This window comes from Paralichthys olivaceus, chromosome 20 (assembly GCF_024713975.1).
Source record: "Paralichthys olivaceus isolate ysfri-2021 chromosome 20, ASM2471397v2, whole genome shotgun sequence".
NCBI lineage: Eukaryota > Metazoa > Chordata > Actinopteri > Pleuronectiformes > Paralichthyidae > Paralichthys > Paralichthys olivaceus.
The window spans coordinates 8,558,396-8,586,175 of NC_091112.1; the positions used below are offsets into that span (position 1 = coordinate 8,558,396).

At 44.5% G+C, this 27,780-nt stretch overlaps 1 protein-coding gene across 1 annotated transcript in view; it reads left to right on the top strand.

The window, feature by feature from the left end:
• The window catches only part of jarid2b (jumonji and AT-rich interaction domain containing 2b), a 103,727-nt gene extending 75,991 nt beyond the window's left edge, over positions 1-27,736 (top strand). Inside the window, exons 5-18 of the mRNA XM_069515977.1 lie at positions 6,934-7,155; positions 10,780-11,024; positions 16,141-17,584; positions 18,535-19,076; positions 21,495-21,587; positions 21,754-21,872; positions 21,979-22,049; positions 22,163-22,277; positions 22,422-22,527; positions 22,775-22,957; positions 23,575-23,705; positions 23,961-24,147; positions 24,895-25,002; positions 25,227-27,736. Coding sequence (XP_069372078.1) covers positions 6,934-7,155; positions 10,780-11,024; positions 16,141-17,584; positions 18,535-19,076; positions 21,495-21,587; positions 21,754-21,872; positions 21,979-22,049; positions 22,163-22,277; positions 22,422-22,527; positions 22,775-22,957; positions 23,575-23,705; positions 23,961-24,147; positions 24,895-25,002; positions 25,227-25,457 — 3,797 coding nt within the window. The 3' untranslated portion in view covers positions 25,458-27,736. The remainder of the gene's footprint in view (positions 1-6,933; positions 7,156-10,779; positions 11,025-16,140; positions 17,585-18,534; positions 19,077-21,494; positions 21,588-21,753; positions 21,873-21,978; positions 22,050-22,162; positions 22,278-22,421; positions 22,528-22,774; positions 22,958-23,574; positions 23,706-23,960; positions 24,148-24,894; positions 25,003-25,226) is intronic.
• Positions 27,737-27,780: the final 44 nt, after the last annotated feature.

Below are 27,780 nucleotides of genomic sequence, written 5' to 3' on the forward strand. Positions count from 1 at the left end.
GGAAAGAAAAGTGAAAAACAAGACTTCTGTCTGTATAGAAGGATGCAAACACATATATGCTCACCACCCACACTGTCTAGGGTTTTTAATCTGTATTTATCTCACTGCTTATCTCTTTTTCTTGCACACACACACAAACACACACACACACCCAAACCAGAGTGCTCAGTCCTCGCCAGCGTGCTCAGAATGGTGTTTATGTGTGGTCCAGGCCTGTAGTTGGGCTGTTTATATCCATGGAGAAAGCCATTTGGGTGGTAGCCAGACAGTCTGCCTCTGGCCCTGTCTGCCTCTGGTAACCTACAGGGTGCAGTGCTGCTGCTGGCAGGCTGAGGGCAGCACTGAGAGGAGCAATAGAGTCAGATTGAAGTGTTCGATATGTGCCACTGCCTCCTCCTGACGTTGTCTCTGTTATTTAAGGGTTTCATTTCAAAGTGAGAAACCTACTAATTAATAATATTTAAAGCACAATCTTTCCATAACAAGTATCTCTCTTAAAAATATTTGACTCAGAATATCAGTAATCTTTGTTTTCTACTATTTGATTCATGCATTTGAAAAATTTGTTACAAAAACACATTCTGCATGCATTCCCACACTCCCACAGAGTATACACACTGACATAGATAAGAATAGATAAGGGAGTCGATAAGCAAATGTCTGCACACACACACTCCTGGAAATGGGTCTGTAAGTAAGACTCTTTTCCTGCAGTGTGATATATTTTTTCCTGCTTGTGTCTGTGTGCCACTTTACCAGTGTACATGTTGCACCACTGCTGTGTTTACCTCTTTGCCCTCCGGGTCTTCGATCGTGCCTGCCAGACCCAGCGTGGTGCCTCTCTATCTCAGGTTCAGCGAGGGCAGCCTCTCTGCTCTGCTTACATAACCCCTAAAGCTCTGACCTAGTGAACCAAAGACCTCGGATTCCTGGTTCGTGATCACACGTGTGTGAAACAAATGGAGAATAAAGTGAATCATGCTTGTGACTTCTATCTTTGCTCCTTGAATGTGTAATTAGATCTTTGTTTGATGATATTTGTATTGGCTTAGAATCCTGCTAAACTAGAAACACATTCGCACTCCTAGGAGTAGAATTTAAAATCTAACAGCTACGCGTGTGTCTTTCAAGTGTGTTCCTGCTGTGACAAGTGAATTTCCCTCAGGCATGAGGTTCTCTCCCTCAAATGTATGATTGCAGTTTGATTAAAACGTGGAAACTGTTTGTGGGGAGGTATGACATCCTTGCCAACGATAATGCCCCATGGAAACCAGTAGCGCAACAACAACTGATTCTGCATTCTCCTCCAAGAGCAGAGCCGCTGTTTGTGGGGTTAATGGTTTTGCTGACATCTAGGAATGTCAATTGGTAGATGTAATCCCTAATCCCCTCCCATCCTCTCTCTCTGTTTCTCTGCTTAAAGACTGATGAAGAGTTGTTGGCACGACTTGGCTGTACGAGATAACTGTTCCTCCCCGAGCCAGAAAACCTACATTTGCACTCACGCTTCCTGCAGCAATTTGTACCAAGTCAACACGTCCATATGTCCCAGTGACAGCAAAACCCTCTTGATTGAGTATTCAAATTGTCCTCATTGTTTCAGTTCCAGTTAAGGGGACAAAAGAAGGGTAGCCAGAGAATGGAGGGTTTCTAATTATGCCCCCTCCCCATCCAGTGCTGTTAAAAATGACAATCCTAATAGACTCTTTCAGACCTAATTATTTGTCTGCGGTCGGAATGAGGTGGATGAAAAGACGGTGTAATTGGGGTTTGGGCTCAAGCCCTGTTGGAGATCTGGGTGGAGGAGAGAGTTGTGTTATTTCAGTATGTATGTGTGTAGCTGATGGATTTCATGTCTCTGTGCCAGAGATGGGTTCTGTAAATTGTTTGTATGGGCCCCAGAAGTATCGCTGCCACCCCTGTTGTAGGCAGTATTGGACCAATAGATCTGTTGGACAGGGTTGCGCTCGCTCTCTCTCTCTCTCTCTCTCTCTCTCTCTCCCACTGTTCTCCTCTCTCGCCCTCTCCAGACTCCAAGACAGTCTTATTCTGGAGGTTTTAAAATTTGTAGCTGGATACATTTGTGCTCACCTCACGTCTTCCTCTTTTCAGTTTTTGGTCCGTATGAATACTTTTCTGTCCAAACGTCTGAAGACCTTATATTGAACGCATTCATCCCAAACCCCCAACCTTCCCCTAGATGGACATAACTTCCTCTGCTGTGTTTGTACCTTCTCATATATCCACGCTCCTGCAGCCCTAAATAACACACATCTACTTCCCTTTCTGCCCCAGGGTACCCCTGAGGTCTGTTTGCCATTTGCCCACTGACCCCTGTTCAGGGCAGTAAATTACAGCCATTTAGCTAATGATGCGAGTCATTAGATGCTGATTGGGCCAGTGTGTGTGTGTGTGTGTGTGTGTGTGTGTGTGTGTGTGTGTGTGTGTGTGTGTGTGTGTGTGTGTGTGTGTGTGTGTGTGTGTGTGTGTGTGTGTGTGTGTGTGTGTTTGGTCTAAGAGAGGAGTGTTTGCACTGTTGCCAAAGATAAATGAGGTGTCTCTGCTCTGTGTTTGTGGGTGTGTTTGCTCATCTTTAGGTGCATGAAACATCGGGACAAATTAGGCTGTGGTTGCCCACCACAATTTGTCCGGCCACAGTTTTACAACGAAGCAACATTTTCTGCACTTCAAAATACCATAAAAGATCTCAGGTGATTTCCACACAGCTCATCACCAATTTCCTTAGTCTCTCCTTTTCTCACTGGCACATTGACGACAGACCTTTCTGTAACAGTCGGACTGACCATTAGGAACACTGGGAGTATCACGTTGCATCCTTAGCCCGTCAGAAAATCCTTCAAGTTTTTACCATTCTCTGCAGAAAGAACGCGCCATAAAATTGCTCCTTTGGGCAGACACCAGCCCTCTCTCTGTACTGGTAATCTGGATGCATAACCCATAACTGGTTTGTGTGTGTCACCCACCCCTCAAGACCTGATCCACTGAAAACCGGAAAATTAGAGTGATTCAAAGTGATGCTGTCATGTGCACTTTTTCTGATTCCTATTTGAGAACAGCACAAGACTGATGTCAGAGCTACTTACTTGCCAGGTGCAGTGAGAGAATCTTTCTCTTCCTGCGGAGGAATAGCCCCGACCATGTGGGTTACAGTGGCTATATAAAAGCCGTATTTCACAGGTATTAAATGGCGACTTCTTGCCCTCTAGACCTCCTTTAGAAGTTAAAGAGCGCAGGTAAAACTCTATTATTATCGGCTCAGGGAATCTGCTGTAGCTACAGATTTTTTCTCTCTCTCCCGCTCTCTGAGGAGACATTAGAAACTGGCAGAGCTGCTGTGTGAAAAGTGTGATCTAAGGTACAACAAGATTTATTATAACCACGCTCTACTTTTGAGTGTTTGTAAAGCCTTTATTTGACTATGATATTATAAGCTCAGCTTGCAAAATAAATGTGAAGTGACATGTGGTTACCACAGGTTCCACGACTGGCCAATAATAGTTGTATGCAAGTTTGAAAAGGAAAATGAATAAACGTTCAAAGATGCAGTTTTTTCTTTAGAAAAGAAAAGAATTTCGGAGTGATGATTTCGATTTGTTTATTGTTTGATGTTCTCATCTCAAAAGTAGAAAGCCATTAAACACAATAATGAACAACAGTTTGTTGGTGCAGAGAGAACAGGGATTTTCCAGCCTTTGCACCTCTGTATTCTCTTAAATTGTATTTAGCAGTAGAGGCTATTTAAAGTCCAGCGTTTCAGTATTAAACAGCAGTGTTGTCTGTGGGGTGTTGGTTAACAGCAGTTAAGCCTTGCATCCTTTCTTCCTTTATCATTAGAAGGCCCCGGCTTAGTCAGGGTGTCATTTAGGTGCTGAGAGTATCCTCTCTCACACACACACACAGGTTTATTATATCCAAGCCAAGTTCTGTACTGCAAATGTCTGTTATTCACATTGCACCGATATTGATTACACAGGGTTGGTTCCTAAACAGTTATTTGTCTCACAGCCGCTTCAGTGCAAGGCTGCATTATTGTCACTCGTGGCCTAATGAATGGGTGTATTCTCTTTACGATAAAACACGTGCGCGGAACCTTTTTCTTCCCCTTTCCTTCACAGGTCATAATTATTATTGAATATATTTATTACACTAACCTCTGTTATGTAGTGACTGGAACTCTTTGGTGAGGCGTCTGATGGCAGATGGTAGTGCTGATGAACCTTTGATTAGTGCCAAACACAGATTACTCTTCGATCAAACTCAGAAGTAATGGCTAGTTCAGTTCGAGCCTCTGTGCCATATCAATAATCTGCTCTGCGGTGGTTCTGCAATATTAACTTTGGACTCAATGTTAACTCTTTTCATCTTCATATGTTTGTCCCTTCATCTCATCCAGTTGAGGATGTTTCTGGCTGTAGTGATGCTCCAGATTGGCCCTTTTCATCACAGGCTTGTCTTTTATTTATTCAGCATCCACTTTTCTTGACAATTGCCATGATTCTTGTCAGCAATGACATGTAATGTGTTTTCGTTAACCCTTACTGTGACCTGACAGGCCTGCAGCTGGAAGACACCACCCTGAAGGACATTTTAATCTGCTGATTTATGTCATCTTCATTGATCATTGAAAGAATTTATAGCTGACAAGACATTTTGTTTGTATTTATGAGTTGTCTCCAGAGCTGGCTTAATGTGTCTCGTAGGCTTAAGGCTGAAGGTTCCTTGCCCCTGATCCAAAACTCAATGTCCAAATAGAAACCTTGTGAATTACTTGTGTAGTTTGGCTGCTAATTGTGTTGCAATCATGAATATACCTTGTGTAAGTCAAAAATTAAATTATTTTGATGTCCTCATACTTGTTATCTCTATATTTTAATTAGGGTACTTCATAATTTATTGAGTGTGTAAAATCTTAAGATAAGTATCCAGCAGCCCCCATATCCAGCGCACTAATTAAATAATTGGCTCATCTAATTCTTATTTCACTCTGTGTAATTTTACATACTCTGTAAAGCTCCATGGAGGCTAACTGAATTCAGCCTGTTTTTCAGAAGCTTAACGTTATTGTAACTGACATATAATCACACATTGCTTCTCATTAATGCCCTTTAAACACTGTACCCCCCTAAAAGGGTCATAAAAACCACAGTAGTTGCTCAGGCCATGCAACTGATTCAGTCATAAAGGTCTCACAACTTCATAAAATCCACTGTTTCCTCCTCATAAACAGCCAGATTTAATCAAAGATATGAAGATGTTGCAGAACCACACACTCAATTATAAACTAACGATCACAAACACACAGTTAGACATTTACAAATCCTAATTGTACAAATTAAAAATAATTGCATTCTATTTTGACGACCGTACCGACCTTTTATGAGTCGCTCAATGTCTCAAACACATAGATTTCTGTTTTGAGGAAAAGTTTATGCCCTTCATTTATTTCTCAGCGGTACATGGCCAACGATAAAGAATATGCAGTGTTTGTAACAAGCTGCTTTTCTTTCTAAATGTGTTTGTGGCAAAGATTAGCATTGCTGAAAAGTTTATGGTGTTTTTGGAAGCACACAGAATTTAATAGAAAACATGGAGCTTTATATGACTCTGCCCATGTGTATATGTGTAAATACTGGGGTCCAAAAGTCTGATGGGAAAGTGGCCTCAGACTTTTGGACTCCACTGTACATAAATCTGCTTCCTAGTGCCAGTCTCTACTGCCGCTCTCCACAAGGCCGCCTCAGTGTTTTTCATATTCCTGCATCTGCATGGCTGGACCAGCTGTTTGCACGCTGATTTACGGGTGCAACATTATGAGATTTAATAACACAGCTTTGGGCTTTATGACCTTTTACGAGAGCGTGTGTCTACATTCAGCTAACTGAGGTAACATTATAGGCCATCCACTGCCAAACACCATTCACCTCCTCCCAGCACGTATCGCTCTGGATCTCCCAGCAATGACAATGAAAGTGATTGAGTGCGGCAGAAAAAGGGAAGAGCGAGAACATCCGTTTTCTTCTCCAATAGGGGCAGAGACTGACAGTAATCCTGTTTAGGAAGAGTGAAAGCGACAGATTTGGGATTAGCTCAACAGCAAGAGGGAGTCAGACTCTTTGGATTCTTAAGTGTAACTCTGAAACAGTTTGATATTTGAGCACATGTACACTATATATATATGTCTCAATAAAGCTGTCAACATGGAGAGCTCTGTGGAATGACTCCTAATGCTCTGGCTTCAGCTCTACCTATCAGAATGTGCTGCGGAGTCACCCCCCCACTTCCCAATCACCACTGATACAGGTGGAACCAGCGCTACTAATAATAAAGAAACCAAAAACAGGAGAAGGGACTGGATGAGGGGATAACAGGATTAGAAACAATAAAAAAAAGCTCTGTGTAATATTGAAGACATGTTGGAAGATTAGCCTGATTCAGACAAAGTACAAATTCTGCGTTGCTTTGTAAATCTTTCTAACATTGTGTGTGAGTGCGTCAATGATGCTGTGATGTGCAGAGCAGTTTACAAAGCATCAGTAGGCCACCAACTGGGATAATAACATGAGAAAAAGGTGCACAATCACCATTATTCGTAAACACTTCAGCAACTTCTATTTTTGCATGAATATTTCAAGACGTACATGTTGAAGTGTAATGTCTCAGATTGAAATAAAAAAGGGATTCATGTGGTTTTTACTTTTGCATATGCAAACAACCGGGGGTCCCAGAAAAGGTTCATTGTGTAAAAGTCATTGATGATGACTTAATCTTTGGTGAATTTGTGTTTTAACTTTGTCTTTTTGTCCTTTTCTTTCCCCATCCTTCCTCTTCCCCCAACCCACTTCATGATTATTCATCTCCCCCATTTCCTCCCTGTCCCTTTCCCCTCCCGCTTTTCTCCACCTCTGCACTCAGGTTCATCGGCCCTGCCCAATAACATGGCCTACTTTGGAAGCTCCCAGGAGGAGGACGACCTGGAGGAAGAGGAGGAGGAAGAGGAGGAGGAGGTGAAGAACGGCGGTGGTATCCACTCTCACAGCGGCGGCGGAAGCAGCAGCCAAGCCTCGGCCTCCTCTTCCTGCCACTCAACGCCTCGCAAGGGCAAGCTCCCCACTAGGCAGCCGCTCAATGGGCATGGTAAGGACGGGACTAGCGCCTGGAGCAAAGCGTGTCATATTTTTACCACTAACACATTTCTGCTTTCGTCACAAACTGGACAAGGGAATTAGTGACTAAGTCACCACAGGGATTGTCGGTATTTATTGTTTGAGGATAAGGGGAGGAGATGGAACAGTTTAGGGAGCAGAGAAAGAGAAAAATACGAAATCTTTGTGAAGGGGATGAAGATGAGGGAAGAAGAGGGAGAGGTTATGAAGAAGGAGGTGAGGGCAAAGGAAGTAGAGGAGTGAATGATGATGCACTAGTAGAGGAGCTCCAGAGGAATGGAAAGAGTGGAAGGAGCGAGTGAAAGATGGGAGAAAAAAAAACTGAGGATGAGAACAACTTGGGATAAGCAGGAGCAGAGAATGAATCATGGGACACGAGGCAGAGTAGTAGTAGCACTTGTCTGTGTGTGCGTGCATGTGTATCCCCATTTGTGCGTGCATGTGTGTAGTTTCCTCGGATTGCACTCTCTGTTTTCCACTGCAGCGACGGGGTAAGTCACATGGGATGGCAGAGCAGCTCATCGAGTCTTTCCACCCCAATTAACACTTAGCTAGCTAAGCCCTAACAAGGTGTTTATGCACACTCTGCAACAGCTGTCCGGGGCCCTCTGCGCACACACACACACACACACACACACACACACACACACACACACACACACACACACAATGCAGTGACAGCATATGTACACCCCTTGGGCCACATAGACATTCGGATGAATACACACATGAACAACATTTAGGAAATTGCCCGCATGCAGCTGAGCCTGTGCCAACAGACACAATCCTAACATTGACAACTACACCAACATCAGCCATATATCGTTAAAACCAATGGCTACTGGTTTGGCCAGTATGCTGCAAGAATGTAACCAGGAAACACTTAATTCAAGATGATCTATAAAACAAATAACCTTAGTGCACTAAGAGTTACACATGCAAGGCTTAGTCAAGGATAAAAAAATGTTTTTTTGTAGCATATAAAGTAAAATGTAAATTATTTTATTCGATGTAAAAATATGTATTCGATGCCAACATATTTCTCCTGTGTCACTTTTTTATTTTTAGTGGCACATCACATGTCTCCGATATGTGTTGTAGAGTTGAATCTATGGAGCATTAAAGAAAACATTTTAACCTGGAGGCCCTCCCTCCCTGGCAGATTTAAGAGACACACAATCCTTCCGGCCTGGCGTCCCCCCAACAAGGGTTGGGTTTCATAGTTCCTGCTCTCCGCCCTCCCTGACTCTCTCCCTCCCTCCTCCCCAGTCTGCACAATCACCGCTAGAAAGGTTCAAAAGGTGAACGCTTTGCTCAGCTCTTTCCTCTGTCATCCTCAAGTGGAATGTGGAGGAGGAGACTGAGACTGGTGGGATTAAAAGAGGAAGACTGAGAGAGGTCCATAGATTTGCTTGCATTGAACTGTCTCTATAGCAGAACTGCTTTCGTGTAGTTCACTCGAGAGTGAACTGCTTATTCTCTCATTCTCATAAGAACATATGTAGCTGCGGCATGAAACATAATCTTTACATTTGCACATTTCTGCACAAGGTGCACAGACAGCAAGACGGTGAGACCTGTTTGAACAAACCTAGGCTTGTTGTGCCAACGAGGACGAAATATTCTTCCCCTTATCTCGTTCAGCAATGCTGTTTGCAAAGCAGCTCGGCGCCTTCACTGTGATATGCTAAATAAATAGATAAGAGGGAAATAAGCAGATATACTGTGTTGGAGGACAATAAGAGACAAGGGGGTTAAGGACACAAAATCAGATGTTTGTGTACATAAGTAGGTGTGCACACGCCATCAAGACTGGGTCATCACTGCAGTGTTGAGACTGTATTTATACTGTGTTGGATATCAGGTACGCACACACACCTAGCTTAGTACATTTTGCTTTATTAAGATTGGTGTCAAATGTGACACTTTAATATGCAGCTTTGGGCCGCTCTCCAGCAGAAGCACAGGTTGTGTGGGGTCGGAGGGAGGGTGAGGGGGTGAGGCAGTTGAGGAAAAGCAGAAATATAATTAGCAATGAAGAGAGAAACATTTTATTCTGGGAGGTAAAGAGAGACAGGAAGGGCCCCGGATTGTAGGCCATTCATCAGTGCTCCGTCTCTCCGCTTCTCTCCCCGTCTCTCTTTCTCGGCCATGTGCCATGTTGACAGAGCTAAATTAAACAGCTTTTATTGAGCTCACTTTCTTGCTTAGCTCACTTATCAAAATGTCCAGCTTTCTCCCATTTTTCATTGAGCCCGGGGCCGGGGAGACCCACAGACGCTCCCTCGCTGTTGTGACTGGATACACACATATAGTATAACACACACGTGAAAGGTTTTGTAGACACAAACATGCACTGATGCTCCGAAACGTTATACAGACGGTCTAACACATTTACTGTATATGCTGTGTATTGCACTGTATGTGTGTGTGTGTGTGTGTTTGCGTGTGTGTGCTTGTGCCGTGGCCTCCTTGTCATTCTTTCCACTCGGCCTGTTGCCTGTTGATATTAAAATGCCATGAAACTCCAAATTGACCCTCATAAAATCTGAGGAGAGAGAGCTGCCGAATGTGAATGTTAATTGCCTCGCTGCTGTTCGACTCGCTTAGCATCTTCCCTGGGGGGTTGATGTAGTCCACGTCCATTTTTGAACAGGTTCATTGACATGTAGCATAAAGGCGTTTTCATGCACGCCTTAAGTCATGCATATTTTACTGATTGGGGGACTATATGTCAGCCAAGAGCTTGTCACTCCAATGTTTGTGTGGGCTTTTCCACTTGGTCGTTTGTGGTTTGGTGCCAAGGGTTTATAAGCCATTCTACACAGTGGGGTGGGGGGGTTGAGACTGTCTACACACTGGCGTTGGCACAGGTACACAGTAGCCTGAAAAAACATAGCATATGTATAAAGTGTAATATTCCATAGTGTCTTATTTTCTTGAGAGCATAAGTGTATTATTGTATTTATTTATTTCAGCCCAGTTGCAAACATTAAGAGTTTTATCAGGGGTTGAATAACTTGTAAAAGCTGTTTATTTATATATATATATATATATAATTAGCATAAATACCCACATTTTAATATTGAATCATGCAAAGCTTTGCTGCAGAGATTGTGCTAAATGGTAAATCGTCTTTACAGTACAAGTCCCATTCACACACGTTCACACAGCGATTCTATATGTAGTTTTTTCTGTCACATCATTCACACACTGTCAGCCCTCAGGGTCAAGTTGGGGTTCAGTATCTTTGCCAGTGACACGTGGGAATGCAGACTGGAGGAGCCAGGGATCCAACCACCGACCATGTGATTAGTGGACGATCCTCTCTACCTCCATAGCCCCAGTGTTGTTGACTCTATACTCCTAGAGCCCTGTAATATGAGGAGACACATGATCTTCATACTGAAAACATGTCTGCTTCGTATACTAAGGGAAGTTTTAGAGAATCTTCATCCTCACTGATGCTTGTTCAATGTTACTACCTCCACTGCAGTTTCTACTCAACATCTTCTGATTTCACTTTGCTCCTTGAATTAATTAGAAATCACAAAGGCAGCCTTCTTGATTCCTCTGTTTCTCTCTCCCCCTCCAGTGTTTAACAGCTACAGTAAAGCAGGGACCAGGGAGAGTCCGAGGCCCAAGGCGGGAACCCACGGCAGGGACGCGCCTGCCCCGCCGCTGCCTCCCCCTCCACCTCCGCCTCCGCCCCTACTGAGGGAGCGCAGCGAGCGGGCGGAGGCACGGGAGCACACCAGGGAGCTGCAGGCCATGGCCAGCAGTCGAGGCTTGGCCAACGGGCTGCCACCGAGGAGAGCTGCTGAGGAGCTGCGCAAGCAGGTACTTACCAGGAGAACCTATACTGCGCTTTCAGAGAGAAAAGAGAAGTGCTTTTAAATGCTGCCCTATAAGGGCTTGTAAAATGTGATGGTAGCATGTGGGAAAGACGTGAGGATGTTTCTATGGCAGGTCAAAGGTTTGCATTAGTGTTGATACAACTGGAGAAATTTAGAGTGCAGCATGCTTGTTTGGCTCATCTGAAATCCTCCTCTCTTTTTACTCCTTGTACCATTTACTCAACTGCCACATCCTCTCTTTTTATCTTCCTCCACTTCTGTGCCTGTCTCGTCTCCCTCCTATACTTCCTTTTTATTGCTCATTTCCTCCTTCTTCACATTCTCCCTTTTTACTTTCCTCTTTCCGTGCTGCTCCTATCCTCTTGTCTAGCCCATTTTTATCTCCTCTCCTCTCTTCTCTTCTCCTCTTCTGTCCTCTCCTCTCTTCACTTCTCCTCCTCGCTTCTCTTCTCCTCTCCACCGAGTCTGGGAGAGTAATGATTGTGTTTTGTCCTGCCGAGTCTGCAGCTATATTTAGTCATGCTGGCTAGGGGCTGTAAAAGCCTGCCTCCCTCTATGGCACTTAGCAGGTTTCAAGGAACCCCACAAAGGGGATGAGGAGGAGGAGAATGGGGTAGATGTAGTCAGAAAACTGGCATTGTTATCATCACATTAGTTAATTAAAAGAATTGTCTGCTGAGGCAGAATGTTTTATTCTGTCTTTCTCTCTCTTATAATCCCCTACTTTTCTCCTTTTTCCTCTTTTCTGCCTTTTTTTCCACTTGCCTCTTCCTTCTTGTTGACTGCCAGCCTCTCTGCAGTGTTGTTGTTGTTGCCGGTGCAGACTCAGGCATGTGTTTCGGGTTTTTAAAGTGGCTGGAATTGTCCAGTAAAACCAACAATGAATCTCAATGAGAGCAGCCGCCTGCCAAGACAAACTTAAGCCTCGCTTACTCTCTAGTCTTTGTTCGGCAGCTCTTCCTCTACACTCGCTCTCCTTCCTTTTCAATCCATGGTTGGCACCATGCGCGATTCTTTTGACTCCTCTCCCGCTGTGTGTTTTGTTTTTCCTCCTGCACTCTCGTTCCACTTTTCTTTCTTAATATATCTGTCTCCTTCGGTCTCTTTCACTCATTTTCTCTTCACGCTCCTCTCTCTCTCTTTCTCTCTCTCTGTTCCTGTCTCTCTCTCTCTCTCTCTCTCTCTCTGTCGCTCTCTCTGTTCCCGTGTCAAACAGACGGATCTTGCCCTTGACAACATGGCTCCAATCATTTGGAAGGATTAGTGCTTTTACTCTCCCTTCAATTAGCATGAACAGTAGGTGTGTGTGTTCACGACATGCACACACACACATTCACATTCACACACACGACCAACTGTGAAAATACAGACCTAGCCATATAAAAGGTTAAGTGATTATGTAGCTGTAAAATAAACTATGGGTTGTGTGTGTGTACGTAAAACCGAAGGATAAAGACATTATCATAATTTAATTCACTGTGATCCATTTCTCCCTTATTTAATAGTAGCTTGTATCAACAACTTGCATGCACTGGAACGGGACTTTTTACTATAAAACAATGTGATTTTATCCATTTTAATTAGATAACAGAAGTGGGGGTGTCTGCATCACAGCTGTGAGTACAGGTGGGCTGTGCAGGACCAAAGCATTTAGCCGACTCGGCTTCATTTCAAAAGAACTCTGCACTTTTCTTGTTTAGTTCTTTATCCTCAGACTCCCCCCCCCCCCAGACATGTATGAATATATAGATGACTAACAAACCTATAAGAAGGAACTGCATTTTGCTGTGTATCGTTCCCTTTAAGGAGTTTTTGCACTGTGTTTCATAAGTACCAGCCTATAATGACCTTTCTCTAGCTGCTTTAAAGTCAACTTGCTCAGGGCATAATGTGATCCTGCCCTAATAAAGCAGCGGAGGGGACTGAGGACTTTCTTCCTCATCGTTGAAGTGTTCTGGTCTCACCTTTAATATGTTTTTAGTAAGAATGGATGCACATGATAGAGGCTTTGGATGCGATCAACTGTCCCTGACAGCTGAATGCACCATTTAAAGAAACCAAAAGCAAACAGACACAATGCATGCAAATGGCAAACGAGCTGCAGCTACAAAACAACCCAAAAATATCACAACACAACAAAATACTCACAACACACAAAGTGAATTTCAGAGTTTCTATTTGATATTATCACTGTCGGCATCTGAAAGCTCTTGAAGGAAACACAAGGCCGTGCATCAGAGGCAGCGTCCGTGTGGTGTCTTTGTCATCCTGATGTGAAGTTAGACTTTTAAGAAGGAGCTTGTCAGAACTGTCAATGAAAGCCTTCATTTACTACATCCTCACAAAGGACTTAGAAATGTGGCCGTGATCACCTGTGAAAGTTGGAGTCCTCTCCAGTCATCATAATGATGTAGTTAACAGAAAAATGCCACGTGTGCCATCTCTTCCTTCATCTCTGCAGGATTTTCAAGGGTTAAACTTCCTCCTGTCGTCTTCTATCCTCTGGCTGGCCTTCTCTCTCTCCGTCTCTCCTCCCCCCCTCCTGTTCTCCTCAGGGCCAGCTCCTGCAGACGTTGCCTGTTAAAAATCTTCCTGCCAGGCCTCAGCTGGGCTATAGCAACACATGATGTCATCTAGACCCACCTCCCTCTCCCTCCCCTTTCCCCGCTCACGTGCGACCGAAATCCACTCCAGAACAGTCTCTGGCTGCCTGCCTGTGTGTGTGTGTGTGTGTGTTCTATTTTTTGTCTTTGGCTTCATTGTCTTTCTTGTTCTGTTCATCGTCCTCATCATATCTTTTTCTCGCTCTCATTCTTTCTCTCTCATTCTTTCTCTCTCTGTCTTTCCCTCTTTTTTTCTCTTATTTCTCCCTTTCTCCTTCTCAACCCCTGCCTTCCTCCCTTCCTTTATATCTTCCTTCCCGAGCACACTAAACTGCTACCTCCTCACCTTTTTATTCCATCCCCTTCTCTCTTCATCCCTCTCTTCATCCATCCTTCTTTCCACCAGACCAAATAATCTAGCAGAGAGAAATGAGGCTTCCCCAAACACAGTCAGTTCACTGAGCCCCCCGGTGGCCATAAGTGGCCACGACAGCGTGTCTCTCGGACTCAGCGCTTTGTCAGCAAACTGTGGGTTGGACAAATATAGCAGCGGTGTGGACAAGTGCTGCTTTAGTTACTATGTCAGCATCAGTGTGACACTAAATAAAGACACACATAGAACTTTGTGTTGATCTGAGTGACGTGACATTATGAGCAGATCTTTTTTTAAATCTTAAAGTCAAATCACAATGACACAGTTGTTCTTTTCAGGCAGTGTAGCCTTCCTTATTCCAATCATATCATTGCTGCATTTTCTCTTTCACCCCTTTCCTCTCCTCACACTGTCGAGAATACCCCCCTTTTCTCTCTCTGGGCTAGTCACCTTTTGTTTTTCTATTGTGTGTGTATGTGAGTGTGTGGTGTTGGGGGAGTGATTGACGGAGGCAGGGTTAGGTTTCAGTTCCCCCTTATCTTTTAATGGCCTGGTCTTTGTGTCAGCCCCCGCCACCTGAGACGAACACAATACAGTACATGCACATTGTGCGCACACACACACACACACACACACACACACACACACACACACACACACACACACACACACACACACACACACACACACAGCGACACGAGAGCCCTTCAAAGGCAAAACTGTCAATGGGCCGGCTGTCACCTCCCTCCTGTGGCGCCCTGACTGTGATTGATAACTCTCTCTCCCATCCTCGCTCATTTCTTACGTCTGTGATTCACTTCTAGCTTCTCTTGCACAGGAAGTCACACAAATACTCACAATAGATAGATTGTGATTTTGAAATTGGAGAAAATAAGCCATCGATTCCATAAAATACCAATTCATGTTAAAACTAATTCAGAAAAGTGACCCCCAGCTTGGCCTCTTCAGATATTGGAAGCCAAATACTAAACTTTAACTTTACTACAACTCTGGGTTGGGCCATCTCTCAAAAAGGAAAGGAGAGAAGGCGAGGACAGACGGAAGGAAAAAACTCCTGGCACCATTGAAACTGGGCCATGGGCGAGACAGAAGAGGATGGAGAGAGGGAAACTTGTGGTCTTATAAATGCAAGTATAGGTGAATAAAAGGAGAAGCAGGGAATAAAGTGATGGTTAGAAATGAGAGTGAAGAGTGAGTTTGTAAGAAAACTCCAGACTTTAAGACCGACACAAATGGAAAGACAGAAATACACAATGGTTTTTAACATGTGGCTCTAAAGCGAGTGGGTGACCACGTTTCTTGCCACAGCTGTAGCCGAGGAGCCGACCACGGAACCAAACACCACTGTCCCAAAGCTGTGATCTACAGCTGGGGGCCTCAAAGGCTTCACACACACACACACACACACACACACACACACACACACACACACACACACACACTAACACACATGTACACACACACCCATGCACACTGAACCTTTAATTCATAGCACAGAAATTGAATTATAGCATTTAAGGAAACCGATAGCAAATAAAAGGCCGTTTTTATGTTCTCAGATGGGATTTAATTCCACCTCAATGACCCCACCTCCTACCTCATACTGTCCAGCCATCTGCTGACGGAAACCACAGAGCCAACAATCCTGCCTCCCCTCTCATGTCGACCAGCTCCTCTTCTTTACCCTCCTCATTCTAAAGTGTTGTTTATCTCGGGATGTAGTGGTTTTGACAGCAGTTTACAAAAGTGTTCTGCATTTGAGAGGATAGTAATCTTGACAGTTGATTTGTTCCCTAATGAGCAGCGTAGGTTTCCATAAATAGCTTTGGTCAAATGTTTTACTGCAGAGCTACAGTCTGAATGTGGAGTGTGGGTGTGTCTATGTGTGTATTGTGTAATTTGATCTGTGTGGGTGGATTTTTATTATATTCTTTGTATAATATAATGCTACAATCTGATCAGACAGGATTATTTTCTGAGATTTAGGCTTTCATAATTTATTATTCAATTTTGCTTGCATAGTATTTCCTATCACATTCATGTATAAAATTATTTATTCTGGTCATTTAATGTGTCCCATCTCTCCTTTCTCCCACCCACAGGTCTCTAAAGTGAACGGGCTGACGCGGACGGGCTCCGCACAAGGTGTCGGTGGTGCCAGAAAGAGCCGCGACTTCCGGCTGCCGTCCAAAACTGTGAAGAAGTACACAGCCACCGTGTCCAAGGGCCACGTCACTTACACCAAAGCCAAACAGAAAGAACTGGGCAAGAAAACCAAACTCAGCAGCAGCAACAAACACAACAGCGCCGCCTCGGCACCGTCGTCAGCGAACAATCACAATCAGCACAGCCAGTCAGCAGCCAGCAACGGGCTGGCCAACTCAGGAAAAGCAGCGGCACCAGCCCACCACAGCAATGCAAAAACCCGCAAACAGGTGCTACTATCCAATGGGCTGCACAGCGTTGCCACCGGCGTCCGCCTCAACGGGAGGCTTAACGGGCTGCGGCACAACACCCCGGCCAAGGAGGACGGGCAGAGACAGTGCCAGCAGAGCCACGGGGAGTACACAGGTCGAGAGGGACTGCGTAACTCCAAGCGGCGTCTTGAGGTTGTGCTCAGCTCAGCGGGGACAGGTGTTGTAGAGCAGAAAGCCAAAACCACTGGCACTGAGGCCAAGAAGGCCAAACTTCAGTCGGCTCCTCTGGAGACGCGCAGCAGCAGCAAGAAGGTGGCCAATCATGAGAAATTCGCCACACATGCTACCACCCCTACCACTCCAGTTTCTAATGGACATGAATCAGAAATGCCCCCTTCTCCCAAACAAGCTCCACCTGTTACCCCTCCTCCGACTCCCCCTCCTTCATCTACACCAGCAGCCAATACGGAGCCGGTGAACCAGCGACCCAAGCGGGCATCGGCTGGCAAGCTGATGTTGATACGACAAGCACAGCAGCAGCAGAGCAGGTTTTACAGTCGCAACTCCTCCTCCTCGTCCCCCTCAGCCGGCCAGAATCAACCACAGAACCCCAGTCGTGCCAGCACTACCTCAGACCCCCAGCAAACCTCTGTGTCCGCCTCCTCCACCACCACTTCTCTGCTTGCAACCACCAACAGCCCCGGACAGCTCAAACCAGCAGCGATGCGGCCCGCTGAGCGCGACAAAGAGTGGGAATGCGAGAAAGAGATGGCGCGCCAGAAAGAACACGAGCAGGAGAAAGAATGGGAGCGCCAGAGGAGCAGGCCAGAGGGCTGGGCGGCGCTCGGCGAAGTTCCCGTCTTCCGGCCAGCCCCGAGGGAGTTCCAGGACCCCTTGGTGTACTTGGACGCGGTGAGGGAACAGGCCGAGGCATCTGGCATGTGCCGCGTGGTGCCGCCCACAGACTGGCGGCCCGAGTGCAAGCTCAGCGAGGAGATGCGTTTTGTTACACAGGTGCAGAGGGTCCACATGCTGGGCCGGCGCTGGGGCCCCAACGTGCAGCGTCTGGCCTGCATCCGCAAGCACCTCAAATCTCAGGGCATTACCATGGACGAGCCACCGGTCATTGGTGAGTGAGACACTGAGACACGTATATGCATGTGTACAACACATTTGAGACAACAAAACTGAAAAACTGGACTGAATTGACTTGAGAATAAACCAAAGAGCAGTAAATCAAACACCTCATTCAAACTGAGTCGTCATCTCACGCCTGTTTACAGTGTTAAAACTTTAGTCAAATGTAAATAACAGTGATATTGCACATCAGAAGAAGGTAAATCACATAAGCTCCTCAATATCCAGCAGTTTTAAATGTTTTATAAATCTTTCCAGGTTTTATAGATTCACGGAAGAAAGCAACCAGCCAACAAATATATCATGTCCATTTGTATCAGGGGCGTTTTCCTGATTTTATCTTCCACTTTATAGACGACAATAACAGTGTGGAACAACTTGGCTGCTAAAAGCAATATTTCCCCCAGTTTACCTCTTCACCTTCCATTAGTCATAGAGACCACATTTTATGATCATTTTCTAAAAGTTGAATAGATACTTTGTTGTTGAATTTTAGAGTTTTACACTGCCTGGTGTTGTGTGTGTGTGTGTGTTGGGAGCTCTGTATACAGCGGTGTGCAGATTAGCTCAGTGTGAGAACAGCTATGTGGCTGTCGGCCAGACAGACCTGGCAGCCAGTGACCCACAGCGGAGTGGCTTCAGCCAACCAGGAGGCCCGGTTCCAAATGACTTCCTTTACTGTGCCCAGCAGATCAGATCTGCATTAACAGTAATTTGTGTCTCTGTGTGGCGCAGTGATGGTCCAGATCATTTTGAAAGCTGATAGCTCAACTGGCCGTTTCAGATGAAATGAAGTGGGCTGGAGGAAATGGCATATTTAGCCACAGGAGCAGATGCTCCAAGATGGCAGGCCTCTTCATTTGATTTGATTTGAAAATTGAAAACTTCCTGTGCACATTTTTCTCTGAAGTAACCTCGTCTTTGTGTTTCTGTTTCACACAGGTGGCTGTGAAGTGGACCTGTCACGTTTTTTCCAGCTCATCAACGACATGGGCGGCATGCAGCAGGTGATGGACCTGAAGAAGTGGACCAAGCTGGCCGACCTCCTGCGCATCCCTAAGTCAGCGCAGGACCGGCTCGCCAAGCTGCAGGAGGCGTACCTCCAGTACATCCTCTCCTATGACTCGCTCAGCGCTGACGAGCGCCTCGGACTGCAGGCCGAGGTGCTGCAGGAGAAAAAGAAGCTGGAGGGACGCCGGGGGCCTCTAGAGGGTCTTTTGGACTCCTCGGCACCTAGTGCCCTGGTCTTGCCACGCTACGAGCCCAAGAACGGGCTAGCAGGTGGGATAGTGGGAGGGCCCACGGGGAACCAGCGCACCAATGGAGTGTATCACCATCTGAAGGAGCTGGAGGCTCAGGTCAAAGCGGGCCGGCGCCGGCTCTTCGCTCAGGAAAAACAAGGCAAAGAGGACAAGCAGCATGGAGAGGAGCAGGAGGAGGAGGACAGGGGCGTTCTCAATGACCAGCACAAATGTATTTACAAGGTGAGGATGGAGAAGACTTTTGCTGTTACACATCAGAAACATACACACGAGACACATGTAAGTGGATCCTTGTTATGTTTCTGTTCTTTTCCTGCTATAAAAAGCTTCTTGACATGAACCCTGAGACACTCTCTAGAGTTTACCTTTTACAGCAGGAGATCATCTGCTGAGATAAATTCACAAAAACACTGAATGTTAAACCCTGAAGTCCGGAGCTTCTCACTCCAAAAACTCCATTCTCACACACAGCCTCTGCAGAGAATGTCAGACAGGACTGCAGAGTTAAGTGCACGTCTGAGTGCAGCTTTACTTGCTGTAGCTTTTGCTGTGAAGTTTACAGTTAGTCATTGTTACATCAGCAGCGGCACTGAGTTATAATGCCCACATACTGATGTGTCTGCCTTCTCGTCATGGTTGCCCTTCTTCTCATTACAGCGAATAGATGAGTCATCAGAAAAACACCTACACGCTTGTTTGACTTTGTTTGTGTCAGGTTTTGTTTTTGTCAGGTTTGTCATTAACAGCTTTAGCTGTCACTTCATTAGTGACTACATCTGCATCCTGTCTTTAAAAGGAGCTGAGCTGTTCTAGCTATAATGGGCCTTCTCTTGGGGACAATGTTACTCTGCTGCAAGTTGTTGATGCCCAATTGAAATTCTTCTGCAGTTTTCTTAGTAACATTATCGTGGTTTTTAATCGTAGTCGTTTTATGGCCTATTGAAGCAAACCTAAAAGATTTGCACACCTGTTTAATGCAGCAGCACTTGTAAATGTGTCATGCAGCTGTTAAGACCTAGTTTGTGGTGATTAGTCTGAGGGACAGCAGTTTCTGTACCTTGCACATATTGTGGTTTTGTTGGATTGTGTGTGTGTGTGTGTGTGTGTGTGTGTGTGTGTGTGTGTGTGTGTGTGTGTGTGTGTGTGTGTGTGTGTGTGTGTGTGTGTGTGTGTGTATATGTGTGTGTTGTAAGGTGGTCACTAGTCTCGCCTACGTGTGTGTGTGTGCGCAATCAAGCACATTCGATGTGCTCCCGCCCATCCAGCCTGCGAGCAGCTGTGTTGATTCTGGCTGGCTGAAATGTAGGTCAAAGAAAAGGCAGCCCTGCTCCGCCACGCCTCCCCCCGGCTTCAAACCCCACCTTTCTCCAGCTCTCTCCACCCCCTAATCCAGCTCTCTCCCCACGGCTCCTCTGCCGTCGCTCGTAGCCATTTCCTCAAATCTCTGGTCCTCTCGCCACAAACCCTCCCCCCCCCCCCCTCCCCTCGAGCTCTGTCCACGTGCCAAACCCTCGATGGAGCCCCTCTCTCTCTGGACATAGACGCACATGTATGCATGTAAGGCCAGCAGTTCTTAGTCTACATGTACATCCCAACATGATCATTTTTTGTGTGCATGTTTGCCACAAAAACTTGACAAGTAATGATTTCCGTCAAAACTTTTTCTCTGTCTCTTACACATATTTCATAACTCTGCTCCCATTTTCAATTTGGATCCAATTATATTTTCCCCCTCCTGTTCCTTTGGAGTCTAAATCCGTCTGAAAAGCTTAGATTATTCTGAACAGACTCGTACAGTCCATAGACGTCTGATTTATAGAAGCACCATTCAGCGTGGTGACAGGTGAATGGCTGTCACTGTGCCGACAGGACGAGCCTGTCTAAATACGACCCATCACTCCTCTGCTGAACTCAGATTTGTATGCATTTTTCATCAGCAGTGCTCCCCGAGAGGAGCTTATATTTCATTTTCTTGTATCCAGAGAACAAAGTGCACGTCAGGGGTGTAATTATCTCTAATTACAGCAGGAAAGGCTCAGATAAGTGAACCTCTCACTGGCCCAAATAACAGCTTGTCCGAGCTCACCAGGTCACTGCCACACTGTTTTATTTAACTGCTGTATTTTACACCCCTGTGGTTTATTAAATATCAAAAAATATATCAGTTATTTTTAAAAATCTCTTCTCTGCCTCTGCTCATATGAGAAGAAAAAAAAAAGAAAGACAAAGAGTCGCTGTGAGGATGAAATGACAAGGTCATCATTCAGCAGGGTCCATTCATCCCCAGAGCCGGAGCAGGCAGATTTATGGTCACCTTCGGAGACTACACCTCCTCTGTAGCATTGGGAATATATGTGGGACCTATAGAGGAGGCACAGAGGTGGAAACATATTGAGAGACGTGTAGAGATGATACATTTCTGTGCAGGGACATGCATTCTTTTGACCTTAATGCTTTCCTGACTTTTGTAAACTTCATGTCCTGCACTATTTTCTTTGTGTATTTTTATTCACTCTCTCGATTCATATCCCCTACAGTTGTTTTTCCGTGAGGGAAGCCCATAAATCATAAATCATAAAAAAGTCCAGACTCCAGTTTTATCTTTTTTCCTTCATGATGTTTAATGTCTTTCTGTTTCAGGGGAAATCTGTGTCTTTGACGAACTTCTTCAGGATAGCCCGGAACACCATGACCATGTGCTTTAACAAGGAACCGGGCGCTGCTGAGGTTGAGGTTAGCACGCTTTTTTTTTTATCCAATCGCAGTTATGAAGATGGCCTGTAGGGGCTTGGCTTGAAATGTATGACGTCGCTTCTCCAATGAATTATCACCTGAAACCTGTAACGTGTTTCATGCATTCTTCAGCTAATCACCTTTCCTTTTTTTTTTTTCCTTGCAGCAAGAGTACTGGAGTATTGTGGAGCATAGAGACAGCCACGTGGCAGTGCATTGTGGGAAGGTGGACACCAGTACACACGGAAGTGGTTTCCCCACAGGAAAGTCAGAGCCATTTTCAAAGTAAGTCGCCCATTGACCTTCCACTTCTGTCACTGTTGACTCATCTATCTTGTCACGGTACTGTTTTGAATCATAGAAATAATTGTTTGTCTTCTCTCTACCTCAGACATGGATGGAACCTCACTGTCCTCCCCAATAACTCTGGATCCATTCTGAGGCATCTGGGAGCTGTGCCTGGTAAGGACACATGGAAATAAACACGCAATACTAAAAACCAAAGTTACTATTAGCTGCATCTCCTCAGTCTGTGTCATCTACAGTGAGTAATAACCAATGCTCTGTCTCCGCAGGGGTGACTATTCCCTGGCTAAACATTGGCATGGTATTTTCTACCTCATGCTGGTCTCGAGACCAAAATCGCCTTCCATATATCGATTATTTACACACTGGTGCTGATTGCATTTGGTGAGTATCCTCTCTTCTCTGCTTCACTGGGTTTTTTTGTGTAAGATCACAATGAAAAATCTGCCTCAAACTCTCATGTATTGTTTTTAATGCATCAAGAGCTAGTTTCTGACTTTGTTTTCTTTATGCATCTTCCTCCCACAGGTATTCTGTCCCTGCTGAGGAGAAGGCTAAGCTGGACAAGGTGGTCCATACACTGCTTCAGGCCAATGGTACCCCAGGACTAGAGATGTTGGAGAAGAACATCATGGTCAGTGTTCTCTGTTTATGCCTATTTTAGTATTTTGTCATCTACAATCCATCTCTATTTGTCATGCATTGACCACGAGTTTGGACCGCTGTGCTAAAAAATGAGCAACCCAACCTGGCCTCTTGCTGTATGTCAGTCCCCATTTCACTCTTGCACTGTCCTTTCAGTGAAAATACCTAAAAATATAAAACTAATTTCCAGAAATGTACAGTCGCAGAGAAGTAAAACCTTTCTCTTCCTCCTCCAGATCTCTCCAGAGGTGCTGTGCCGTGAAGGTATCAAGGTTCACCGTACGGTCCAGCGGAGCGGCCAGTTTGTGGTCTGCTTCCCCGGTGCCTTCGTCTCTAAGGTGTGCTGTGGCTACAGCGTGTCGGAGACCGTACACTTTGCCACGCCGCACTGGATGAACCTGGGTTACCAGGCTTCAAAGGTCAGCATGTGAATAAAGGAACATGTGCACAAAACAAAATGTGTATTTATAAATGTAATATCTAAAATCAAATGTGTTCATACAGTATTGTTCCAAATAATGAGCATTTTCATGACTGGTGACAGCTGTGGGTGATGCCTCCATCATTTTAATTTACACACTACTACAAGAAACAAAGCTGAAGAAAGTCAAGTCCAATCCGTTTTATTTATATGTCCCTCTATCGCAAATTAAGAAATACACTTTAATTCCTTCAATACATATGATTCTCGACAGACGTGGATGTAAACTGCAACTTCACTGGTTTAAGGAAGTGCACGATCATGAGGCAGTAAAACTAGTGAACAGGAGAGGTCAGGAAATATTGATCGGAGCGATGAGAGTCCACAGTTACACTGCAAACACACTTGAAGATATTATCAGCACAGTTGGAGCATATCTGGCTTTAAACCAGTGAAACATTGAGACCAATTTGTTTTCATCACACGACTTATGCTGGGGGAGAAAAAAGCTGTTTCTGTAATAAAAAAGAAAAGAGCACAATGTAAATACACCAGGAAATCGTCTGTTGGTCAGAATCAGAATTTGTGATCTGTTCTGATTTTTTTTTTGTGCAGGACCTGAAATGTCGTCGCATAGCCAAACCCTTCTCCATGGAGAAGCTACTGTACCAGATCGCCACGGCCGAGTCGAAGAGGGACAACGGCCTTCTCCTCACCACCATCTCCTCCCTACTCAAAGATCTCAGGTAGGATCCAGGAGTGCTCATCTACCCACTATTGAAAAATATATATAAAATCCTATTACTGTTCAAAAGACTATAATTTAAAAACTTGTCATTTCCACATCCTCCACAGAAGAAATCAAAAGTTGTAGCCGCCCTGTATATTCATGTTTTCTCTTCCTCTTTGTTTTGTATTATCGACACATCCTGTCTGACACAACAACAGCAAAGGTTTTATTTTGGATGCTCTAACCTGGCGTGCACGTTTTTGTCCAACAGGAACATAGAGATGCATCAACGGCAGGAACTTTACAAGGCAGGTTTGCTCTCCTCCGCTCGCTACGGCACGCACGACGGCAGCCTCGGGCCTGGCGAGGGACGCAAGAAGCCCCGCGGGAAGTGGCTGGCACTGGAATCTTCAGAGAGACGCTGCCAGATCTGTCAGCATCTCTGCTACTTGTCCATGGTGAGAGCAGAGAGTGGAGGAGTTTAACACACCACGGTTATAAGATGTGACGACTTGTATTCTTAATTGCTGTAATGTCAGTTTGGATACATGTTGGTGTTTTACTTCAGTCTCACCAGTAACCAACAGTCTGATTTTATCTTCAAGGAAAGTTTGTGACTTATATTACTTACTAGGTTTTACCTTAGGATGAACTTTGTTCCGTCACACTTTCTTTTTAAGAAAAAAGTTTTGATGGCATGCAGCTTTTACTGTTTCTGGGAATTTTAGTTTCTTCCCTAAGATGCAGACATTAACACATTGTAATAAATCTAATAACAAGACCAATTTGAAACTGTTACATGAAACTGACAAGTTATATATTTAACTTGTTCAAACCCTGAAACATTATTGATAAAATCATTCATATCATTTTTTTTTATGTTTGCAATATGCCCTTTAATAACACGTAACGAACGCAAAAACATACATCTTATTTATTGCACATTACTATATTGCCAAGTTTTTCTTCTGCACTTTCTTTTAGTTTTTGTGGCTAAGTATTTGAAAACTAAATGATAGAATTAGAAATTAGAAACACCATAACATTGTATTATATGGAAACTTACACACTAACTTGCTGTTGGTATAATACAGTAGGAGTATAGAACATAGATAAATAATTGATCAGGTTCCCCCCACAGAATCTCAGTAGTAGGAGTGTCTGGTTTCTATAATAAATGTCTGTGTCTCGCTTTGTGTCTCCAGGTGGTTCAGGAGACGGAGAACGTGGTGTTCTGTCTGGAGTGTGCGCTGCGCTATGTGGAGAAGCACAAGTCCTGCAGAGGCCTTAAGATGATGTACCGATACGATGAGGTGAGCTGCTGCCGTTTGGGTTCTGCTGTGGTGCAGTTCTGTCTGCGTCCAGCTGGGGGAGACGTCAGACAGGTTTACACTGCTCCAGGAAGTAATTTATTCACCATGACAGAGTTCATGTACTCTCATGTAACGAAGCTGAACCAGGCAAAACCATTGCAAATGTGTGTTTATAAAATAAACTGCACATTATTAATTTTTTAACTGGTGTCTTTCCCTTCCAGGAGCAAATCAACAGTTTGGTGAACCAGGTGTGCGGCCGGGCCCTGTTAAAAAACAGCAGAGGCGTCGGTGGGGGGGTCGTGGTCAGCGGAGTAGGAGGGGACCCCTGTCTCGGCTTGAGCCCCGCCAAAGCATCGCCGGCCAAGCGCGGCCCCAGGAAGCGCGCCACTGTGGAGGTCTCCCTATCTCGTCTGTCCTCCAGCCACATACCCAAGGCTGCAGCCGTGTCCTGAGGCGGGCGCCTACGACATGGCCGCCCCGTGCGCTGTGTCCACGCCCTGCCCCTTTACACCCTTTTTTTTAAAACCTAAAGCAGGATCACTATCAATCCCTCCTCCACCGCTCCGATATTTAAATCGATTGTTTTTGAGCTTTGGAAATCCCCTCATCCCAAAAAAAAATTCACCTCCCCCCTTAGTACGACAGGCTTGTTTATATAAAAGAAAAGAGAGAAAAGAAAAAAAAGAATAACAAGTTGTCTTTTTTGCACTAGTGTGAAAGAAGAATTTGTTTTTATTCTGGATGATTTTATCCCCCCTCCCCCGCCCCGCCTGAACTCGTCCTCAGCTGCATCACGAGCATTAAGTTCACAAGAAGACTCGATGCGTCCCCTCACCCTCCCTTCACCTTTTTCCTGCATCCCCTCTTTTCCTCCGGAGACGGAACCCTCCGGAGGCCCCATCCCTTCTCATCGCGCATCACTCGACTGTGAACGTGGGACGAATGATAAGGTGGCCTTTTTTTTTTTCCCTCCCTGGTTTTTTCTGATATGAAAATGATATCAAGTAGTTGCCCAAAGTTTCTCTCTGTCCTCGCTCTGAGGAAGAAGAGTCCTTTCTTCATTGATTTTAGTCGTGATGCAGCTCCTGCATTGTGTGTTTTTGTTTTTAAAGGGGTGTTGGTGACGCGAGGTCAAAACTTGAAAGACGATGATGTTGGTTTATTGTTGGTCGGCTTTTGTTTTTTCCAGTTCTATTTTGAATTTTAGCTTTGTTTTCTCTAGTTTTTTTTGCGAGAAGTCTTCTGTGTTTTTTTTTTTTTTTTGTCGTCATTGTGGATGTTTCTCTTCGTTGGTGGACGTTAGAGAGGGGGGGGGCAGAGCTACAGCTGCTTTGACCTGTGAAGGGTCACCGCTCACCTCACTTCCTGGTCGCATGGAGGGATCCCTCCTTCGCTAGCGAGTGAAAACCGTGCCTGATACTTAGCGAGGAGATCCATTTTTATTGGTGCTGTTGGTTATCATTACTGTATAACAACACAAAAATTTAAAATCTGGGGGTCGGCGACGCCTGCTGTCGGCAAACGGCTCGCTCACGCACCCCCGCCCCACAGGGCAGGAAAGCTTTTCAGGCTTTTCTGGTTCTAGATGTGCAATCGTGTTAACATTCCATTCTTCCAGTCCTCTTGTTTCATCTGTACCAGTAAACATTAATTATTATATTATATTATTATTATTATTGTGTTCTTTTTTTTCTACTTTTGTTGAATCTGATGTGTTATCTCAAGTAGAGCCACTAGTCAACGAGTGTTAAATGTGAAATATCGAATCCAAGTTTTTTTTTTTTCTTTAATTGTCTTTTTTTGGGGTTTTTTTGGCTTTTGAATTTGTTCCCTTTTCCAGATATATTCTGAGTGATTTTTTCTTTTTTTAGAGAGAGAAGAGAAAGTCCAACACAAACAAAACATCAACTTTTTTTGTACATAATCCTGTAAATTTCTTTAAATACTTGAGCCTTTTTCTGGGGTTAAGGAAGAAAGAAAAGAAGGAAGGAAGGAAGGAATAAAAGAGGAGACAAAGTTCCAGAGGAGTGCGCTCGATGAAGAAAAAGCCTTACATTTTCCCTTTCTTCATCCGTGTGAGTTTGATGCTTACAGGGTTGCTCTGGTAAACGTGTATAAAATTTTTAAGTGCTGCTTATATCACTAAGAAAGAAGATATTGAGTAGCCGACGACTGCCCCCCCAACCTAGTTTTGTTTGTTTAGCTTTACTTTTTTAAAGAAAAGGGAAAAAAAGATATGTTCACTAAAAAAAAAATGGGTTTTTACATTTTCATTACTGAAAATTCAACAAAAATGTAGTAGCTACTCATGTTGCACTGAGCTTGCCAGTGGTGACTGTCAAGGAAAAATCCTATAATCCAGTTTGTTGGTTGTCGTTCCCTCGCAGAAGACTGAACTGTTTTAGGACTATTTAATGAAATACCAAGTCGGGTGTTTTCAACATAAAAAAGTGGTTGTCAAGTTTTTATGGCCTTACAATATATTTTATTCTGGGATTTTCTTTTTTTTTGTTTGTTTCTCAGTTTTTATTGATTTTTTTGGTTTCTTCCATTTTCTACAGTATAAAATACTTGCTCACAGTGGGGTCTCTGGTGACTTAATTTATTAGTGCCGCATCTCGGCCTTTCCCTCCACTCGGAAAGAGAGTCTCATGTTGGTTATATTGACAGTTTTTTACTTTTGCAGTTTGTACTTAAGGTTTAATAAAAACTTACAGACAATTCACTGTCATTTCTTTCCAACCTGTTGTGTTTCTTTGTGCGGACGATGAGATC